Source organism: Orcinus orca, chromosome 21 (assembly GCF_937001465.1).
Source record: "Orcinus orca chromosome 21, mOrcOrc1.1, whole genome shotgun sequence".
NCBI classification, from domain to species: Eukaryota; Metazoa; Chordata; class Mammalia; order Artiodactyla; family Delphinidae; genus Orcinus; species Orcinus orca.
The window spans coordinates 986,462-1,005,923 of record NC_064579.1 but is presented as its reverse complement, the minus strand read 5'-3'; the positions used below and the strand labels follow the sequence as shown (position 1 = coordinate 1,005,923).

General features: G+C 44.1%; 2 protein-coding genes across 2 annotated transcripts in view; one reads left to right on the top strand and one right to left on the bottom strand.

The window, feature by feature from the left end:
* The window catches only part of PSD3 (pleckstrin and Sec7 domain containing 3), a 571,701-nt gene that overhangs the window by 39,540 nt on the left and 512,699 nt on the right, over positions 1-19,462 (top strand). The window lies entirely within an intron of this gene.
* Positions 14,813-15,964, bottom strand: LOC101280637 (protein phosphatase 1F-like). The gene is given in 1 exon segment (XM_033417289.2): positions 14,813-15,964. A coding segment is annotated over 1 exon segment (783 nt). The 5' UTR covers positions 15,961-15,964; the 3' UTR covers positions 14,813-15,177.

Below are 19,462 nucleotides of genomic sequence, written 5' to 3'. Positions count from 1 at the left end.
TCTAGTTCAAAGAGCACACTGAGGCTCACCTCGCAGGCCCTGGGGTGGCGGGATCACTTAAATTATATCACTTTCTTTTTTCTCATTTGCAAATTGCAGACCTCAAAGACTATCTAGGGAGAGCTGACATGGCCTCCTTGACCTGCATCCTAAGTACTGAACTCTTGATCTAAGAATTGTTGGAATCTCCATCACAAATTGGTTGGCTTGTTCAAACAAAAGTGTTATGTTTTGGGACTTCCCTGGTGGTCCAGTGGTTAATACTCCACACTCCCAATGCAGGGGACCCGAGTTCTATCCCTGGCTGGGGAATTAGATTCCAAATGCCACAACTAAGACCCGGTGCAGCCAAATAAATAAGTAAATAAATATGTTTTTTTAAAGTATTATGTTTCCAAAATCTGGGCTTCTTTAAGAGTTTCAACTCTCTGCTAGGTGCTGGCTGGAATTGAGGATTTTAATTGTTCCATCCCTTCCCTTGTCATGATTGTTTTTCACTAATGAGTTAAGCTAATACGTGGCAGGCATAGGATTCAAATGCAGGGAGTCTGGCTTCACACCATGGGTTTTTCCAGGACACCCTGCTGTCCCACTATTCAAAGCAGGCTCAGGAGCTGAGGAGAGAAAATATCTAGGTTTCCACCTTTTAATTAGATGACGAAATAAAGCCATCTTTGTCACCATCCTCTGTCACAGATCTTAGAGGCACAGGAAAGTCTTAGAAGCATCGGAAGCTCATCATACGTGTGATTTAGGTGTAAGGGATTCCTGGTACAGTGATGGGGGAGGTTCTCCTCCCTCCTCCTTGGAGAATGTCCCCTCCTTTTAGGGCCTGAACTATTTCTCCACCCACCTACCCAAATTTGTATGTTGAAGTCCTAACTCCCAGTGCCTAAGAATGTGACTGTATTTGGACACAGGGCCTTTAAAGTGGTAATTAAGGTGAAATGAGGTCATATGGGTGGACCCTAATCTAATAGGTGTCCTTATAAGAAGAGATTAGGACACAGACAACACACAGACGAGGGCAACCCTGAGAGGACACAGGGAAAGGTGATGCCTACAAGACAAGGAGAAAGTCCTCAGAAGGAAGAAACACTGCTGACACCTTGATCTTGGACTTCCAGCCTCCAGGACTTTGAGACAATACATTGCTGTTATGTAAGCCAACCAGTCTGTGGTACTTTGTTGTGGCAGCCCTAGCAAACTGTTACAGAGCCTAAGGCAGCTCTACCAAATCTTCGTAAAGTGAGAAAACCTGATTGCTCTTTGCTTCCCTGCTCATATAGACTAGAGTGGACCCTAGCAGTGAGTTTTCTCTATTTTGTGAACGCAGCTGCTTACGGATTCACAAGCATCTTTCAACCCAGTATCTCACAGGTTTCACGTTTACCCACCATGCTGTTGATGTGGGGTCTCTTCCTGTCTTTCTTCCCTCCTTTCTCCACAAGGATATATGAGGATATATAGCATTCTGGCAGTTAAGCTGCTCGGAGTACATAAAGTATTAATTCAGCAGCTGAGCACCTTTCACTACTTTATCCATATATCTTTGTGAGCTAAATGGTTTTCACATGCTCAAAGCTATATACCATTTCTTCAGGAACCTGACTTTCAAAGGTGTGGGCTTTAGATGGGGAGAAAGTACACTCTGCCCTCATAAAAGATCCCATAAAAAACATCTCTAGGGCTTCCCTGGTGGCGCAATGGTTGGGAGTCCGCCTGCCGATGCAGGGGACGCAGGTTCGTGCCCCGGTCAGGGAAGATCCCGTGTGCCGCAGAGCGGCTGGGCCCATGAGCCATGGCCGCTGAGCCTGCGCGTCTGGAGCCTGTGTTCCGCGGCGGGAGAGGCCGCAGCGGTGAGAGGCCCGTGTGCCGCAAAAAACAACAACAACAAAAACAAAAAAAACAAAAAAACCCCACCTCTAACTGCTCTTTCCTCCTAAGTGATATGTCTGCCAGGACTCTGTGCCCTGTAGGAGAGGGCGGGGCCGCTTCTCAGTGAAGGGCCAGGAGGTTGGCTCCATCGTCCCACCAGGACCACTGGCATTTGGGTTAATTTTAGTCCTGGGGGCGGTCATCAAGCCTGGCCTCACCCTGGCTGCCACTTCTTGTAAGGCTTCAGGAGAATGAGTTAGAGGCATCTGCCCTGTTCTTTGGAAACTCTGGATGTGCAAATGCTACTTGTCTCCAGGTTTGGGCAAGCCAAGGGTGCTGCCAGGCCGTTCCGTGGAGAGGCTGCATAAGCAAGGATAGAAGGCGAATGTGCATGAAACTTCACTAAAAAAATCCGACCACAAGACACTCAATGACACTAGGCTGTGTGTAGGTGTTACCTGACAGCAGAAACTTCAGAGCAGGAGGCCCACCTGGCCACAGCATTGGCCCTGGGGGAGATTCTGCCAGGAGCACAGGCACCTTGGGATCCTTGTTCTGATGGGTTCCTGTTCTTAGGCAGGAGAGAACTGGTCCTCTGCCTTTTAAGTCACGTCATTCAGCACATCCCTATTGAATACCCACCTTGTATTATGTAAGAAGCGGGGGAATGGCTGATAGACAGATGTGCTCCCTGCCCCCTGGGCTCAGCAGTGTGCTTGTGCATGCAGCATAGGCTGTTTCCTTCCCTCACCACACTCTGTGTCTCCCTCTTCTTTGTCCTTTCTTCCATTCATCTGTCCCCTGCATGCTCCACCTCCCAGAGGCTTGCATCGGAGGAAGACGCTGCAGGAAGAATGACGCTTATCTCAGGGCCTGAGTCCCTAATGGCAGGATTATATCATCCGGCTAGGAGATATTTTACGATAAATGACCATTTTATGGCCTCTCCAATTACAGAATCCTGAATCCCTTGCTTGTAATGAAATCTGCACAATGCATCTTACTGCTATAGCCTGGAGGCACATGAGAGCTACCCCAGAGTGCCAAGGACTGCGCAGTTAGAGACCTCCATGCTTGTAAATCAGCAATGCATTTTGTCATTAGCAAATAAACAGCTGAGTAGCACTGCATTGCTCACCTGAGGCTCTTAAGTACTTCATCTACTCAAGCACCTAGCTTAGTTCCTGCTTCCTGCAAACAGATTCATGTCCCCACATACACAGGAATAAGAGGCCTGCTGGCAGTGAGCCCCAGGGAGGTAGTGGGGTTTGCAGAGGGTATGCTGACAAATGTAATTGCTGGCAGCTGTTGGTCCCAGGGCTGCCAACCCTAAGATTTAACCCCTAACTCTCCAGGTGCTATGTGAGCTGAGGATAGATAGAGATCACTCTTGATCAAAAACAGGTGCTCACCTGAGGCTCGCGATCACTCCTGATCAAAAACAGGTGCTCACCTGAGGCCCACACCTGAGAACTTTGTCCCTGTTCCTATTTAATGCCTTTTCTTCTATTGCAAGACCAACCAACCATTTCACTTGCCAAGACTTGAATGATAGTAAGCTCAGTATTAAATACTGTTCAGCAGTGTCAACAGTATTTCTTTGAAACTTCCTTTGTCAGCTTTAACAAAACCTCATCAGATCTTACTAAAAAGATTAGCATCCTGGTGTTTTACTTGGGTAATCCAATATTGCATCAAACTTGGAAGAAAAAAGAGGTTTAGCTTGCCTTGGAAATTCAAGGCAAAGTTACACTTGGGTGTTTTAAGAGGCAGACGGGAACGATAAGGGGTAGAGTGCCAGGACTGAGTGAGAAAGAGTAGGCATGGCCCTTTGCTAAGTCTGACCTCAGCCAGATGCATGGTGCCAGGAACTCAGCTCATATTTGCTGAATGAATAAGTGATAGCCCAAGGAAGGAAACTGATCAATGCTAAAATCAGAGTCCCTGTCAGGTCCGAAAGTATAAGATCTAGTTATTTCATCTTTGTTCTACACATATTTTCTTATTTCCTATTGGATAATTCCAGTAAAATTTGTACCCAAACTAAACTTGAACAAGATGTAAGGGATGTTGGTTATGGACAAAAAGAAGATTTAAAGGAAAATATTTGAGAAACTAGTAATTAGACTGATGAAAGCCCTGAATTCAACTGGGAGTAAAAATGCCTACTTGGTAGGTTATTGTGAGGATTAAATGAGATCATGTGTATAAAGCATCTAGCATAGTGCTGACACCTAGAAGGTGCCCAACAATTGTTAGTAGCCTCCTCTCAACACAGCCAACCTCAGTTGATTTTGAGCTGAATCAGAGGGCTGGTTTCTTTTACTTTCTTCCATTTCTAGAATTTCCTTCCCCTCTTAATGGAGAAATGTTACAGAGGAAAGGGATTATTACCTTTCTTTTGTTATGTAAAGAGACCTCATCTTTGCAAGAGCAAAGAGTTTTCTAATCACTTGGGTAAACTTCTGTAGAATCAGTCCTAGAAAACAGCTACTGGGAACTGCTATTTTCAAGAGCTTTATGCTGTTGCTTAGAAATGCTTCTTATTTTTCCAGGAAAGATACTTGGCTGTGTTCAAGGGAGTTTGGCTACTGTCAGTCTCAACTCCTTTAACACTTCTGATATATTCAAAATAAAAGACATATAAGAGAAATACCCTTTGGTGAACTTTTTCAATGGAACTGTGAATCTCTTGGTTTCATTTCATTCTCTCCTTAAAATGTTCTCTCAATTGCCTGTAACAAAGTCCTAAACCTCTATAATGGTATTCAAGGATTTTCACAATTTGGGCCTTAACTTCTTCAAAAGTCTCATCTGCCTGTCTCCCCGGGTCATACCTAAGCCTTCACATTTTTCTATATAGCCTTCCCCATCTCTCCACCAAACTTCTATTCATCCTTGGAGAATCTCTTCTGTGAATCTTTGTGGTACACCACAGAGCAAGGTTCTCATAGAACTTTCATAGTTCTTTTGCTTTCACAGTATTTTTCATGTTTTATTGTATTTCATGTTGATATAGTAGGCTTGTACAGTATCTAGTATCTAGTTGACACTAACTCTGTGTTTGTTGAATAAATGTTGTCTTGAATTTGGTCCGAAAAGTGGGGGAATACACCAATGTTTTACTGTTTGCACCAGACTGCAAACTCTAGAGAAAAAGACCTGGTCTTGGTGATTAGATTAAAGACCATGGAATGAGTTGACAAAGAACAGTAAATATAGTGAAAAAGAATAGATAATAATTTACATTCATTTAATATCTGCTATAAACTGGGTACTAGATGTTTTCAAGGATACAATTGATATAATCTTATTTAATCTATTTGATAACCAGGTGGGGATTAACACACTTACAAGTCAGTAAATGGGTTTAAGGGTAGAGTGACTTGGTTAGTGACTTAATTAATCATGGAGCCCAGATTTGAATCCCATCTGTTGCTCCAAAGTCCAGGCTGTTTGCATTACCCCAGTCTGGCTTGGAGAAGGGAGGCTACCATTGAAGCTATAGGCTGGCACTTGTTCGCAGCACGGGTTTGAGGGGGGAAGGCAGCCAGGAGATTGCAGGAATTAGTCAGTTGTGAGGTGATGAGTGCCTGGGCAAGAGTAATAAGCAGAGAGCGATCAATACATGTGATAGGCCCTGACAGGGAGGAGCCGGGTGCAGCACAGCATCTTACTTGGTCCTGAATGCAGTTGTTCGAGGGGTGGGGTGGGGGGACTGCAATAGGGGCAGGGCACAGTCCTCAGCACAGATCCCCAGATGCAGCTGCTCCAGGCCCTGAGCTGGGACACTGGCCAGCAGCGTGGGGAGAAGGAGACAAAAAAGACTCAGGTCCTGCAGAAAAATCATAATGTGGTTAATGCCTCTGTGAGTATCTGAGCCCTGACACAATATGTGGTCACGGTATTTCCCCCCAGCTATGAACCTAAACATGGCCTGCAAAAGTAACAGGTTGGATCCCATTTTCCTCCCAGGTGGGAGGGATTGTAGAGTCCACAGCCCCACAAAACCATGACCAGATGAGAGGATTGTGTGGGAGCTGTTTGGCTGAATATCACAGTAAATTGAAAAGCTTTTGACCCTGAGCTACCACTAAAACTGCTTTGAGATCCTGTTTATGTAGCATGATTCCATACCTGTGAATTCTTACCACAATCATTTTGGCCATATATGCTGTTTGCCAGTCTATGATATTTGGCAAAATGTGTGGTCTGATGCTGAACGTAGAACTGGCCTCCTGGTTAACATGCGTCAAGTCTTGGGTCTTTACTCTTTTTTTTTCTACTCTTTTCTGTTCCACCCATTTTCTATAAGGTCAAAGTAGTTTATGGACATGTACCAGATTCCTGGGGAGAGGCGGTAGGATAAGTAAGGACCCGGTCTTTTTGTAACTCCCTCCCTCCTACCTGCATTACTGGCCAACTCACTGGCAGCATATTCCTTTATTCAAATTTACCAAGATGGAAGTTGTATTTAACTGGAGATGAGAGTCATCATTCTTCTCTTGTAAAGTTGTGCTTTCTTTTTAGGAGGTATGATTCCTTTATAGGTATTTCATTCAATTAAAAAGAAAGAGAGAGAAAATTGAACTTTTGGCAGCAACATCAAGTGTTACGAATGAAATGAAAACACCCAAGCCAGTGCTCAAGCCTTTCATGTGGATTTATGATATTCCTTTGAACTCTTCATAAGTTCAGTGATTTTGAGTTTCAGTGACCCATGAAAAAAGTACTTTCATGAGGTGCTTTTGTTTATGTCCCAGACTTTTTTTTAAAGAAAACTGAAGAAATTCTGTTGGTGTCTGGACCTGGTCAACTTATAGACAACCTTTGCTGGCATAGAATTGAAGGTTTTTGATATGTCAATCATTGATATTCTGCTGTTACGTATGATTTTCTTCACTTTATATATTATAGACCTAGATTTATCATGCCTGACATTTTGGTTTTATACATACACTTAGGCTTGCTTGGAGAAGAACATGTTGGGGGCTCACTCATCTGGGAGCCTCACCCCGCATTTCACTAAGCATGTGGAGGGAAATAAGTTTGCAGAATGTAATTCTAGAAGGTGGGTCACCTGTGAAATCACTTTAGAATTTGATATCCTTTAAAAAGTGGGGGGAGGGGTGCTGTAGGGATGAAATACCACATGTTAGGTGCAATGTGGGAATCTGAATCTTTTCCTCGTTTATTATGTAACGGTTTTGAAACCACATGTTCATCCAGCTGTTTCTCATCAGATTTGTTTTGTTTCCATATAAACACATACACATAAAATAAAACAATTTTAATGAAAAGAGAAATTCTCTTTTCCCCTTAAAGTTTCTTTGATGATGAAATTCATGTAAAGGTCTGAATTATGACAATGTACAAGTTAAAGAATTCAGAAGAGAATTAGAACAAAATTCAGTTTTGATTATCTCTTGTCTCCCTTTTTCAAATATGTTTCTTCATTCCTTTGCTCTCTATAAAACCACATGGGAGGGCTTCCCTGGTGGTGCAGTGGTTAACGATCCGCCTGCCAATGCAGGGGTCACGGGTTCGAGCCCTGGTCCGGGAAAATCCCACATGCCGCAGAACAACTAAGCCCGTGCACCACAACTACTGAGCCTGCACTCTAGAGCCCGCGAGTCACAACTACTGAGCCCGCATGCCACAACTACTGAAGCCTGCGTGCCTAGAGCCCATGCTCTGCAACAAGAGAAGCCACTGCAATGAGAAGCCCGCGCGCCGCAACAAAGAGTAGCTCCTGCACGCCGCAATGATGAGTAGCCCCCACTTGCCGCAACTAGAGAAAGCCTGCGTGCAGCAATGAAGACCCAACACAGCCAAAAATAAATAAATAAATAAACTAATTAATTAAAAAAAAAGGATGTTTTTTTAAAAAACCACATAGGAAAAGCACAATTTTGAAATAATATTAGAAATCACAGTTTTTGGTTTCTTTTTTGTGAGAAAAGATAAAATGGCAGAAAAAGTGTGCTGATGACATCAAAACAGAGGAATTCTGGTTCAGAGCATGTTGGGAAACACTTCTTACTCTTATCCTTGTCTCATTACTGGAAATTTGCCTGGGCGTATAGTCCAGTGTGTTTGTCTGACACATATTAACTTTGTATACAAAGACACGTAGCTGTCCTTGGGTCTGGCCCAGCAAGTTCAAGAATTGTAGCATTTCCAGCAGTTACAGCTTTGCAAAGGGACAGAGCACACTGTAAGACATTTTATTGTACTTTTGCACTGAATTTCATTTAAGTAAGAATAGTAACTTAGATTTCTATAAAAATTTATACTTTTAGTAACTTAGATTTCTATAAACTTTATGCATTCCCTCATTTAATCTTCACAAATTGATACCCCTTTTACTATGAATTTAAGGCTCAGGGGATTCTGACTCCACATAGATAAGTAAAATGGGTGTCATGCATTGGGGCTCATTCGTTATGGCAAATCACCCTACTACACTGGGGACCAGTCAGCTCCTAAAGGTAGGATAACTAGCTAGACCAGCTCCAGTTAGCTCTGACCTCTGCGTTAATGCCTGTCCCTTTTGTCTTCTGACTTACAGGGTTATGGGGCCATATAAAAAGTAGATAAGGCAGATTCTACATAAAATGGAATCAAGTCTCATAGAGTGTAGAATGTTGGCAGTAGCGAAACCTTCCATACCATGTTGTCCAAACCTGACTCATGGGCAACATCCCTGACTTCCCCCCCTTCCAGGATACTTCCAGTAATAAGGGACACAGCCCCTCACATGTAGCTTCTTCAGCAAGCTCGTCACCTGCATGGATATTCTGGTCCAAGCCCCAAGACTCTCTTACCTGACAACTGAATCTTATAGGTCCTCCTGTCATCACTCTTGTCCTGCTGCAAACTCCATGATCTATTCTCCACATAGCAGTAGGTGATCTTTTAAAATGTAATCAGGCCAAGTTATTCTCAGGCTTAAAATCCTCTAAGGTATCCCCACCAGTTAAAATCTAAATCCAAATTCTGAGCATGGCCTTCAGGCCCAAAGACCTGGACTCCCGCCTTCATGCTGAGCTCTGGTCCTTAGTGCTCTGCACCAACCACGAGGATCCTCTCACTGCTCCCATTTCACGACCTTTGCCCTCTCTCCAGGCTCCCCTCCCGTCTTTGTGGTACGTTCCCTCATTGTCAGGTCAATGCTCCAACATCATCTCCTCAGACCACCCTAACTAAAACATTTCCCACCAAGCCGCTTGCAAACCCTTGACCTGCTTTCTTTTTCGTCACGGCTCTTTTTGTTCCTTTCTATTATTTAAAACGTTTATTCATGCAGATGTTTACTGTCAGCCTCCACTCACTCCATGAGGTAGGGACTTTTTCTCATTCATTCTTCACTGTGTTTCCCAGTGTTGTCATCTTGTAGGTATTCTATAAATAAATTAAATTAAAATTAGTTAATCAATTATTAGAAAAATTTCCTTTCCATTTCAAGATTGAATATATGCAGGGGTGAAAGATGACTCTAAGATTCCATCCCTGGGTACCTGAAAGAGTGATGGATGTGGGACATGAGGAGTTGTAGGAATACAGAGTGGATGGCATCTAATGCCACCCATTGAACACCCCCTTACTCAGGAGATAGGGTTCATACAACCAGCATGTCAGGGACTGGAATCCACGTCCCCTCATTTCCCTGCTTTGTGTTCTTTCCAGGACATGACATCATTTCATCAGTAGGAAGTGAGGTTGGTGTACAAATAAAGGAGAGATGATGAATTTGGCTTTGGACATGCTGAGTTTGAGGTGTCCCTGGGACGTTCACCAGTTAGATATAAAAACTGAAACTCAGAAATGAGCTCAGATACCTGCATTGATTTTGTAATTGAATGTGGGAAAGGATGAGATTGCCAAGGTAGATAAAGAGCAAAAAATAAGAAAAGGGAGAGAAGAAGATGGGGAAAAAAAAAAAAAAAGCAAAGGCCAGAACATTTGCATAAGGAAGAAATTTGCGGATAAAAAAAAGGATGCACATGGTCTCATGAAGTCAAGGAAGAAAGAAGGTCAATGGAGGGAAGGTCAAGTAGGACAAGGACAAAGCTGGAGGAGGGGCAGTTTCAGCAGTGCAGGGTCAAAGGTCAGATTGCCAGGGACCCAGGTCCTGAGGATGAGGCCTTATTGGTTAAGATCACTGGAGTTAAACTGCCTGGATTTGTACCCAGACTTCAGCATTAACTGTAGGGCCTCAGGAAAGATTTTTAATCTCTCTAAGCCTTATTGCCTCATATACTAAATAGGGATAAAAGTATCATATTAAAATATTATGAGAAATAAATGAAATAATCCACTTAAATTGTTAAGCCCAGTTCCTGATGCATAGCAACTGCTCAATAACTTTAGATATCATTTCTCTCTCTCTCTTTTTTTTTTTTTGGCTGCGTTGGGTCTTCGTTGCTGCGCGTGGGCTTTCTCTAGTTGTGGCGAGCAAGGGCTACTCTTCGTTGCAGTGCACGGGCTTCTCATTGCGGTGGCTTCTGTTGTTGTGGAGCACAGGCTCAGAAGTTGTGGGTCGCAGGCTCCAGAGCGCAGGCTCACTAGTTGTGGTGCACAGGCTTAGTTGCTCCGTGGCATGTGGGATCTTCCCAGACCAGGGATAGAACCCATCTCCCCTGCATTGGCAGGCAGATTCTTAACCACTGCACCACCAGGGAAGTCCCAGGTATTATTTCTTTTGGTAAGAGTTTGGAATATAAAGGAAGGAGAAAGATAAGATATAAATTGGGGAGATTAACGGAGTTCAGGGAAGACCTCTTGAGTGAACAAAATCCTGTAAAGAAAGGAAAAAGGTTCATATATTTAGACACAGGGCTTAGTGTTAGGGAAGAGAAGATAGATGTTGAGATAGGAGCACAAAACGGATGATAAGGATGAGAAGAGAGATGGGTATTTTGATAAAGAGAAGGTCTTTCAGTGCCATCTTGTTAGATCAGCCCATGGCCCCCACTTGTTGAGAGCTTGTGAGTGCCTCTTTCTCACTACGCCACATGGGGCTGATAATTCCAACTTCCTGAACTGATACTGTTTGATAAGCACTGCCAGAGCTAAGGACAGAGCTCTGTAGAGGTGTAAGAAAGCCTTTACAAGTGGCCACTGACCAACAGTGAATCGAGCCGCCATTCATGCAACACAATCATTAAGAATCTCAGGGCTGGAGGCATCTGAAAGGCCATCTGGCCCAAGGTCACCTGAATTCCCTCCACAGCATCTCCAGCAGGCAGTTACATATAAGCTGCATTTGAACAGCATCCCATTTGGTATCTTGCAAGCCAGACCTTTCTTTCTCAGGTTAGACTGTTCAGCACAGGAATTCTCCCACTGATCTGCCATAGACTTGAAATTGCCATTTTCAATCACTCCTTAGGCTTAACAGACTGAAGGATTCTTTTAAACCACAAATACATAACCTGGGGATGGAGATGCTGGTGATGCCTTTTCTGTAAGAGTCCTTGTCAGTCACAAAGGATGACTCCAAGGAGGGGTAAATCTAACGTGCGGTGGGAGGGCTGCAGATGTTAACATCTGAGGATGCTTAACACCAAGGGATGTTAAAGAGCATAAGACGCTGCTACAAAAGCCAACATGAAAGCACAGGGTATTCAGAGGAAGGGAAATATTGAAGTCATGTTCATCCTTTGTCTTATTCTGGCCCCAGGTGGGCACTGGGGTGTGCCACCATCTAAAGAGGAGCCCGGACTTCCCTGGTGGCGCAGTGGTTGAGAGTCCGCCTGCCGATGCAGGGGACACGGGTTCGTGCCCCGGTCCGGGAAGATCCCACATGCCGCGGAGCGGCTGGACCCGTGAGCCATGGCCGCTGAGCCTGCGCCCCCGGAGCCTGTGCTCCGCAACGGGAGAGGCCACAACAGTGAGAGGCCCGCGTACCAAAAAAGAAGAGGAGCCCAGGCCTGAGCATTCACTCCTTGCCCTCATGTAAACGAGGACATTTCAATTACTGGCAATGAGGTAGTCCATTGAATCCATTTAAATGGACCCAGCCAGAGGTTCATGGATCTGGTTTAAGCTAGGATAGCGGAAGGTATTCTCAGTCTACCTGAGGATAAGACTTCCAACCAGCCATGTAACCCCACCACAATCCAAATGGAGCCCAGCCCAGCCCAGCCCAGCCCAGCCCAGCCCAGCCCAGCCCAGCACTCTCTGAGTTCAGCTAACTCTGAACTTTGTTTTTCCTCATCTGTGAAATACCTCACCTATTAGAATGCAGGGAGCTAGAGTAGAGGGCCTTGGGTGGGTCTTCCCACTTCTAAATTCCATGATAGAAGATCTCCCTGGAGACTCAAGAGATCATAGCAAGGAGGCAGGTAGGAAAGGAGCAACGGCAGCTCCAGAATTTCAACCTGTGGCAGACCTGGAGCCCATCTGTTTGGAGGTTTGACAATCTGGAGAGCTTGTCACATAGTTCCATCTGCATGGCAAACAGCGGTTTTTACTTCGATTGCATAAGCATTGGTGGGAGTTAAGGGAGGTTGACAAGCTCCCTGCAAACAACCCTTGTGCCATTTTGGGAAATAGGTCCTGGGGGATGATGCGGCCATTCCTGCAGCTCTCACTCGGGACAATCTCCATACCCTGCATTCAGCTTTAGGAAACGGAAAGGCTCAGCAGTGGCATTTGAGTATTGTCACCACCATCAGAAGATATTCCTTTTTCATCAGGAAACTTTGGTTATCACTAATTTTCTCTTCTGCCTGAGTGTATGATGTGAGTTGGTTAAGATTTGGCCAAGAGAAGCATAAAAGAGAGACTAGACAATTTGTTAAAAATAAAAAGGGTGATAAAAGTTTTAAAAAATCCTTTTCTTAATTCAATGATGAAATATGGCTGTTAATGGAAAATGAATTGGTCTACTCCGGCCATAAACACTTTACGTTTATGTTAATCACACTAGCGTTAATACCAAACACTGTGAATCTATTAATAGCAGTCTTCATCTTCATAGTACTTTACCAACAACTAATTAATTAAGCAAACCTGTTTTAACTGGTTGCCATGGTAGCAGAGATGCACAGAAATGGTTGCATCCATGAAATTCATTCTTAGCTCCTGAAATATAATTCAGCTTGGGCAATAAGTTATCATTATGCAGCACTATAATGTGTTTAGAACGATAATTACTATGTTAGTAATGAAAAGATTTGCGAGTACACATAAATACATGCAGTAGTAAATATTTAAAAAGATAATTTTTATGCTTATTACCTATAAAATCTTTTCCTCCACTGAATCTGGTAGCCAAAACATGACAATTTCATCTGTAATTATTACTCTGTTTATACCTTATCTACTGTGTTTGCTCTTCAGTACCCATCCTGAGAAGATGGTCATCCAGATGAAAGAGGCTTCCAAAAATTTGCCGCTGAATAAGCAGTGAGGAGAGGAGTTGCGGGGCAGGGTGGGGAGATGACAGTTGCCATCTTCAAGGGTCTGAAGGCTATTGGAGTGGAAGAGGAATGGGAGTGGTGGCTTGACCGCTGGTGTCCAGACCAGCGTGAATGGCGAAGCTACAGGGAGGCATGTGTGACCTGCGGCCCCATGGCACAGGGGTTACATAGGATGCTCTGGAGTCAGGCTGGACCTAAATCCAGATCCCGTCCTTGCTGTGGTGGGGTTAGTTGCTCGGAGCCACCGGCCTGCTGCATGGGGTCGTGTGGGGATTCCCAGCTAATGCACGGAGGCCTCTGCCTAGCACAGAGTAAATAGAACATGAGTGTTAGCTCTTTATTAGTGGAGGATTTTTACCTGAAGTTTGTTAAAAATAGAATGGGCTGCTTTGTGAAGCAATGACTCACTTCTCTGTCAACTGGAAGTAATGAAGCAGAACCTGGATGGCCACCTGTTAAAACTGCTGTATAAGGGCTTCCTGCCTTGAGGGTAAGGTTGAAATAGATGATTTCCAGGTCCATGATTCCATGAATTTGGGGAGGAGGGGAAGGAGGAAGGACTTCTATTTTCATCCTTCAACCTTTGCTTCACTGGATTCTTACTATAATGTAATACTTGGGTGAACTAGGTTTGTGACGTAGTGTTATTGGTAAAATGGTATTATATGGAGCAAACTGTTCTCTTTCAGAAAGAAAGTCCTGAGCTAGCCTTAATTCTAAGAAAGACGCTCAGTAATTTGACTGTTTAGTCTCTGCCAAGTTTTCCTCCGAGACCCTTTAGGTCCTTTTCAAATGGAGATGTTTTTCCAACTAGTTTCCTTAAGTCTGTGGCTCACTGTGTTCTAAAATTACGTTATTTCCCTTATTATCCAGAATGTCATCTGTCTACAGTCATATTTCTCTAAATATTTGTACCTATCTTTACCTTGTCCTTTAAATCCTCATCAGTGAGCAGGCAATGAACCAGCCTAGGTTTGTTTTTTTTAACGTCTCAGCAAAGGTGTTTTTAATAAACACAGCCTAAGCTAAACAGCTCTGCTTCAGAGAATTCTTTCTTGACTACAGTGGCAGCCCTGAGCTCCCGGGTGGCGGGTGGCGGGGCTCCCAGCTTACAGTCTTAGACCTGGAAGGTTTTCTGTTCAGATTCAAATGCAGCCTTGTTAATTCTGGTGAGGTCTGTGCTCAGAGCATCTGATGACGGTGCCTACCCCCCCCCACCCCCACCCCGCGTCTCTTCCTGCCTTGTCGACTGGGCCAGGCCTCAGCTCTCTGGGCCTGTTTCCCGATCTCAGAAATGGACACGATCTTAGTATCCACCCTGCTAGGAGGACCCCCGAGGTTCCGCGGTGAGGTTCAGTGGGCGGTAAGGTCACAGAGGGACCAATGCGTCCTTTCTTCTTTCAGAAACAAACGCGCCTCATCGCGCTAACTGCCGACACCAGCAGCCTAGTGAGACCTGCCCGGGGGAGGTGTTTGGAGGGTGGGGAGGGTCAGGTGGACCTCGTATTGCTGCTTCGCGTTATTGCCCTTCGCAGATGGTGCGTTTTTCACAAACTGAAGGTTTGTGGCAACCCTGCGCCGAGCAAGTTTATTGGCACCATTTTTCCAACAGCATTTGCTCACTTCCTGTCTCTGTGCCGCATTTTGGTAACTCCTGCGATATTTCAAACTTTTTCATTATTATTATTCTCTGTCGTGATGATCTGTGAGCAGTCATCTTTGATGTTCCTACTGCAAAAAGATCACGACTGGAAGGCTCAGATGACGGCTAGCAGTTTTTAGCAATAAGGTGTTTTTTACCGTACGTGTGTTGTTTTCGACGTAATTCTGCTGCACGCTTATAGATGAGGGTACAGTGTAAACGTAGCTTTTATCTGTACTCTCGCCGGGCTTTCCAGAGGAACATATCATCGGTGCAGCGGAAGGCTGCTCGCAGGGCCCCCGCAGGGTCAGTGGGCATCTCCGGCTGGTGGGCAGCAACAGCGTGCATGTGCACAGACGCGTACCCCGCGGCGTCCACCCCTCCGTGCCCATCGAACACGGCAAAGTAGGCGCGGTCCGCAGAGTCTGATAGGCCAAAGAGCAGGTTGAAGGCTGGGAGGCACACGTGCTTGTCCTCCATCCTGAGGCGCGCATTACGGATGGCATGCACGGAGACGAGCCACTGCCGCTGCGGGACCCAGGCAGCCACGGGCACCTGCTTCTGCCACTGGCTGCACACTTCCCAGAGCCGGTCAAAGAGGCTCCGCACCAGGCCCGCAGCGTCCAGCAGGCTCACAGGGGCCTCCTCCTCCTCATCGCGATCCTCCTCCACCTGCTCCGGCAACTTCCGCAACTCAGAAAGGTCCGTCCGCAGCAGCCAGGCAGGCAGCAAGTGGCGGCCGAGCGCTCCTGCTGCTCAGGAAGCCCATGGCCAGCTCAGCTAGCTCATGGCCAGCTCAGCTAGCTCGCCTTTCACCTCCTCCTGGATCAGCATTGTCCCTCGGACCTTCCATGGCAACAGGCTCTCCGGGCCCAGCAGGGCTGGGAAGTCGCGGAGGAGTGCGTCCAGGAAGCTGGGGTTCTCCTCTGCCTTCTGGCTGTTCTGCTGTGGGGGTCCTGAGGCCATGCCCAGAGCATCCCCGGGGGCTGCTGCCAGGTCGTTGGTCTTCATTCTGCCACTCGGCCGCCCGGCGCCCGCTAGCCGCTCCCCCCAGCCTAGGTTTTTAACAGTGTGGGCTTCTTTCTCGTTTTTCTTTTTTTCTCTCTAACAACACCGTATGGTGACAGCTCTGGCCTAGCTGCTAAACGTCTGCCCAGAGCCGCTGAAGTCCAGACAGTTACAGGCTTGTTTGTGGGACCTGGTGTCAGGTCCATCCCAACCACTCATGAGACTGCTACTCCTGGGAGTGTGGTTGTCACTATGACAACAGGCTGAGAAGACCAGGGATAGACTGAGAACTTTACAGCGAGGCTGAGAGGGAGCCCAGGGAAAAGGAAAGAAAATAAATCCTAGGGAGGTCACCAAGGCAAGGGTGCAGGGCTGGGTGTAAGCAGTACAGGTAGAAAGGAGAAGAAGGAGAAGGAGAGCAAGAAAGAAGAGGTTTAAAATCTGTCCTGATTCTCACTTTTAAGCCCTATGTCTACATAGATCCTTTAGATGCAATAGAAACCCTACTCCTTAGAAGAAATAAAAATTAAGGTTTGAAAAACAAAATATATTCTAAAAGAGAAAAGAAAAATGTCCTTTTACGGATAACCATTCTAGAATCAATCATTTACTATAAAAGCACCATAACAGCATCAGCAATATAAACTAGTATGGGCAATTTCTATAGAAAACCACAAAGGAGAAAAAAATTAAACGAGAAAACAATCTCATATCCAAAAATATGATGATTGTGTATCTCTAGCTATTAAATAACTTTCAGAAATCACATACAAAGTCTTTTTTCTGAACAAAATGGATTTGAAGATGTCCTGTTGTTTTGTGTGTGTGTGACAACTACGTGACATTTTAACCAAATGACAAAATTTAGAGCATTAAAGTAGCCCTCCTTATTGTTAAAAGTTTCAGAAGTTCTTCAACTGTAATATGTGCATATTCAACTTATATTCACAACAAAATGAGAGGCAAGTTCTACAGTCTGACATTAATGTTGAATATCCATCAACTACAAATTACTAATCCGTTTTTGGAAATATTTTTCATCTGAAAAAATCAGTAGCAGGTTAATATAGCTTAAATTACAAAAGAAATCAACTTGGCTTTCAATTTTGTTTCTAAACGTTATATTTAACAAATAAACATAAGGGATAGATAAAACCACGTCTCATTTCTGAGGTGTGTGGGTGTGTGTTTGGGGTTAGTGTAAGAGGATGAAATGTTGATTTTTTAAAAATATTAAATTGCTCTACAAATCTTAAAGCATTTTATTTGTAACTCATTTGACAAGTGAAGACAGTGGCTGGAGTGAAGGGCCCAGATAGGACCCACTGCCCCCAGGTTGGCCTCCTCCAGTGGTCCCCGCTCTGGGGTCCAGTGGCCTGAGCATCCATCCCCAAGTCACGCTGAGCAGCAGGAAGGCCCCCCTAGAAGGTGATCATTGCTCCAAAATAGAGCAGATCATGGGACGTGTCCACCTAGGACATTTATAAAGTAAAATATTATGACGACGGTACTCAAATAAGTGTCTTTCAAGCTGTGCCAAGAGTCTGTAAAGGGTTTCCCCACCTGTAAGGCAAAGAGGTCGGGTTACATCATCTCTAGTGTTCCTCCTAGTCCCCTCTATGACGCTGAGACTTTGACTCGTGGTTTTATCTTCCACTCTTATTTACTTAGCATACACAAAAGGCCAAAATTTTTTTTTAATTGGTAAGATCAATGCAATAGAAGAGAGTTCAAAAATAGACCCACACATATATGCTCAATTGATTTTCAACAAGATAATTACATGAGGAAAGGGTAATCTTTTCAAGAATGGTTTTAGAACAATTGGCTATCCATGTAGGAAGAAAGGAACCTTGACCTTTAACTCATACCACATAAAAAAATTCAGTTGTAATGTAAACATAAGAGTTAAAATTATAAAACTTCTAGAAGCAAACATAGGAGAAAATCTTTGTGACATTATATTAGGCAAAGATTTCTTAGGAAACAAAAAAACACAAACCATAACAGAAAAAGTGGCAGATTGGACTTTTAAATTAAAAACTCTTGCTCTTCAAAGACACTTAAGAAATTGAAAAGACAAGCCAAAAACAGGGAGAAAATTATATGTATTTACAAATACAAATACATTTATAAATATGTATTTACAAAATACATACCTGACATAGAACTTGGATTCAGGATATATAAAGAATTCTTACAACTTAATAAAAAGAAGACAAAAAGATTCCATTTTAGAAAATGGGCAAAAGATTTAAATAGACACTTTACAAAAGAAGACATATGAATTGAAAATAAGCACATGACAGGATGCTCAATTATTATTTATCATTAAGAAATGCTAGTCAAACTACAATGAGATACCACTCTACGTACACAAAAGGCCAAAAATTTTTAAAAACTGATAATATCAAGTGTTGGCAACAATGTAGAATACTGGAACTCTCAAACATTGCAGATGGGAAAGCAAAATAATATGGCCACTTTGGAAAACTGTTTTGCATTTAAAAAAAAAAAACATACATTAACCATATGACCCAGAAATATCGCTTCTGGATATTTATCCAAGAAAAAAACATATGCACTATACACAAAAACTTGAATATCGAAGTTCATAACATTTTCTTTGTAATAGCCAAAAACTGGACACAACCCAAATGTCCATCACCTGGTGAATAAACAAATTATATTGATATATCATATAATGGAACACTACTAAATAACAAAGAGGAAAAACTACAGATCCATATAAAAACATGCATGAATCTATGTGAACGCAGGCAGACAACAAATGATTTCATACTGCATGATTACATTTATGTGGGATTCTAGAAAAGGGAAAACTACAGCGGAGAGAAAAGCGAGTTAGTAGTTGTTAGGATCCAGGGTCTGGAGGGAGGGGTTGACTGCAAAGGGGCATGGAAATTTGTGGGGGGAGAAGTTGTGAAATGTCTTTTTTTTAAAATTTATTTTATTTTTGGCTATGTTGGGTCTTCGTTGCTGCGCGGGTTTACTCTAGTTGGGGTGAGTGGTGGCTACTCTTTGTTGCGGTGCGCAGGCTTCTCATTGCGGTGGCTTCTCTTGTTGCAGAGCACACAGGCTCTAGGCGCACAGGCTTCAGTAGTTGTGGCACGTGGGCTCAGTAGTTGTGGCTCGTGGGCTTTAGAGCGCAGGCTCAGTAGTTGTGGCACACGGGCTTAGTTGCTCCGCTGCATGTGGGATCTTCCCGGACCAGGGATCGAACCTGTGTCCCCTGCATTGGCAGACGGATTCTTAACCTCTGTGCCACCAGGGAAGCCCCGGTGTGAAATATCTTGATTGTAGTGGTGATTTACAGAACTAGATACATTTGCCAAAGCTCACTGAACCCTGAACTTAACAATTCTTATCATCAGTTCCAACGTGTGTGGGTTTTTCCCCACACCACTAAGCAGTTCCCCAGTACCAGCTGGGTGTCCTACAATTCAAGTCAATTGTGACACTATCTACCTGGAGATACCATCAG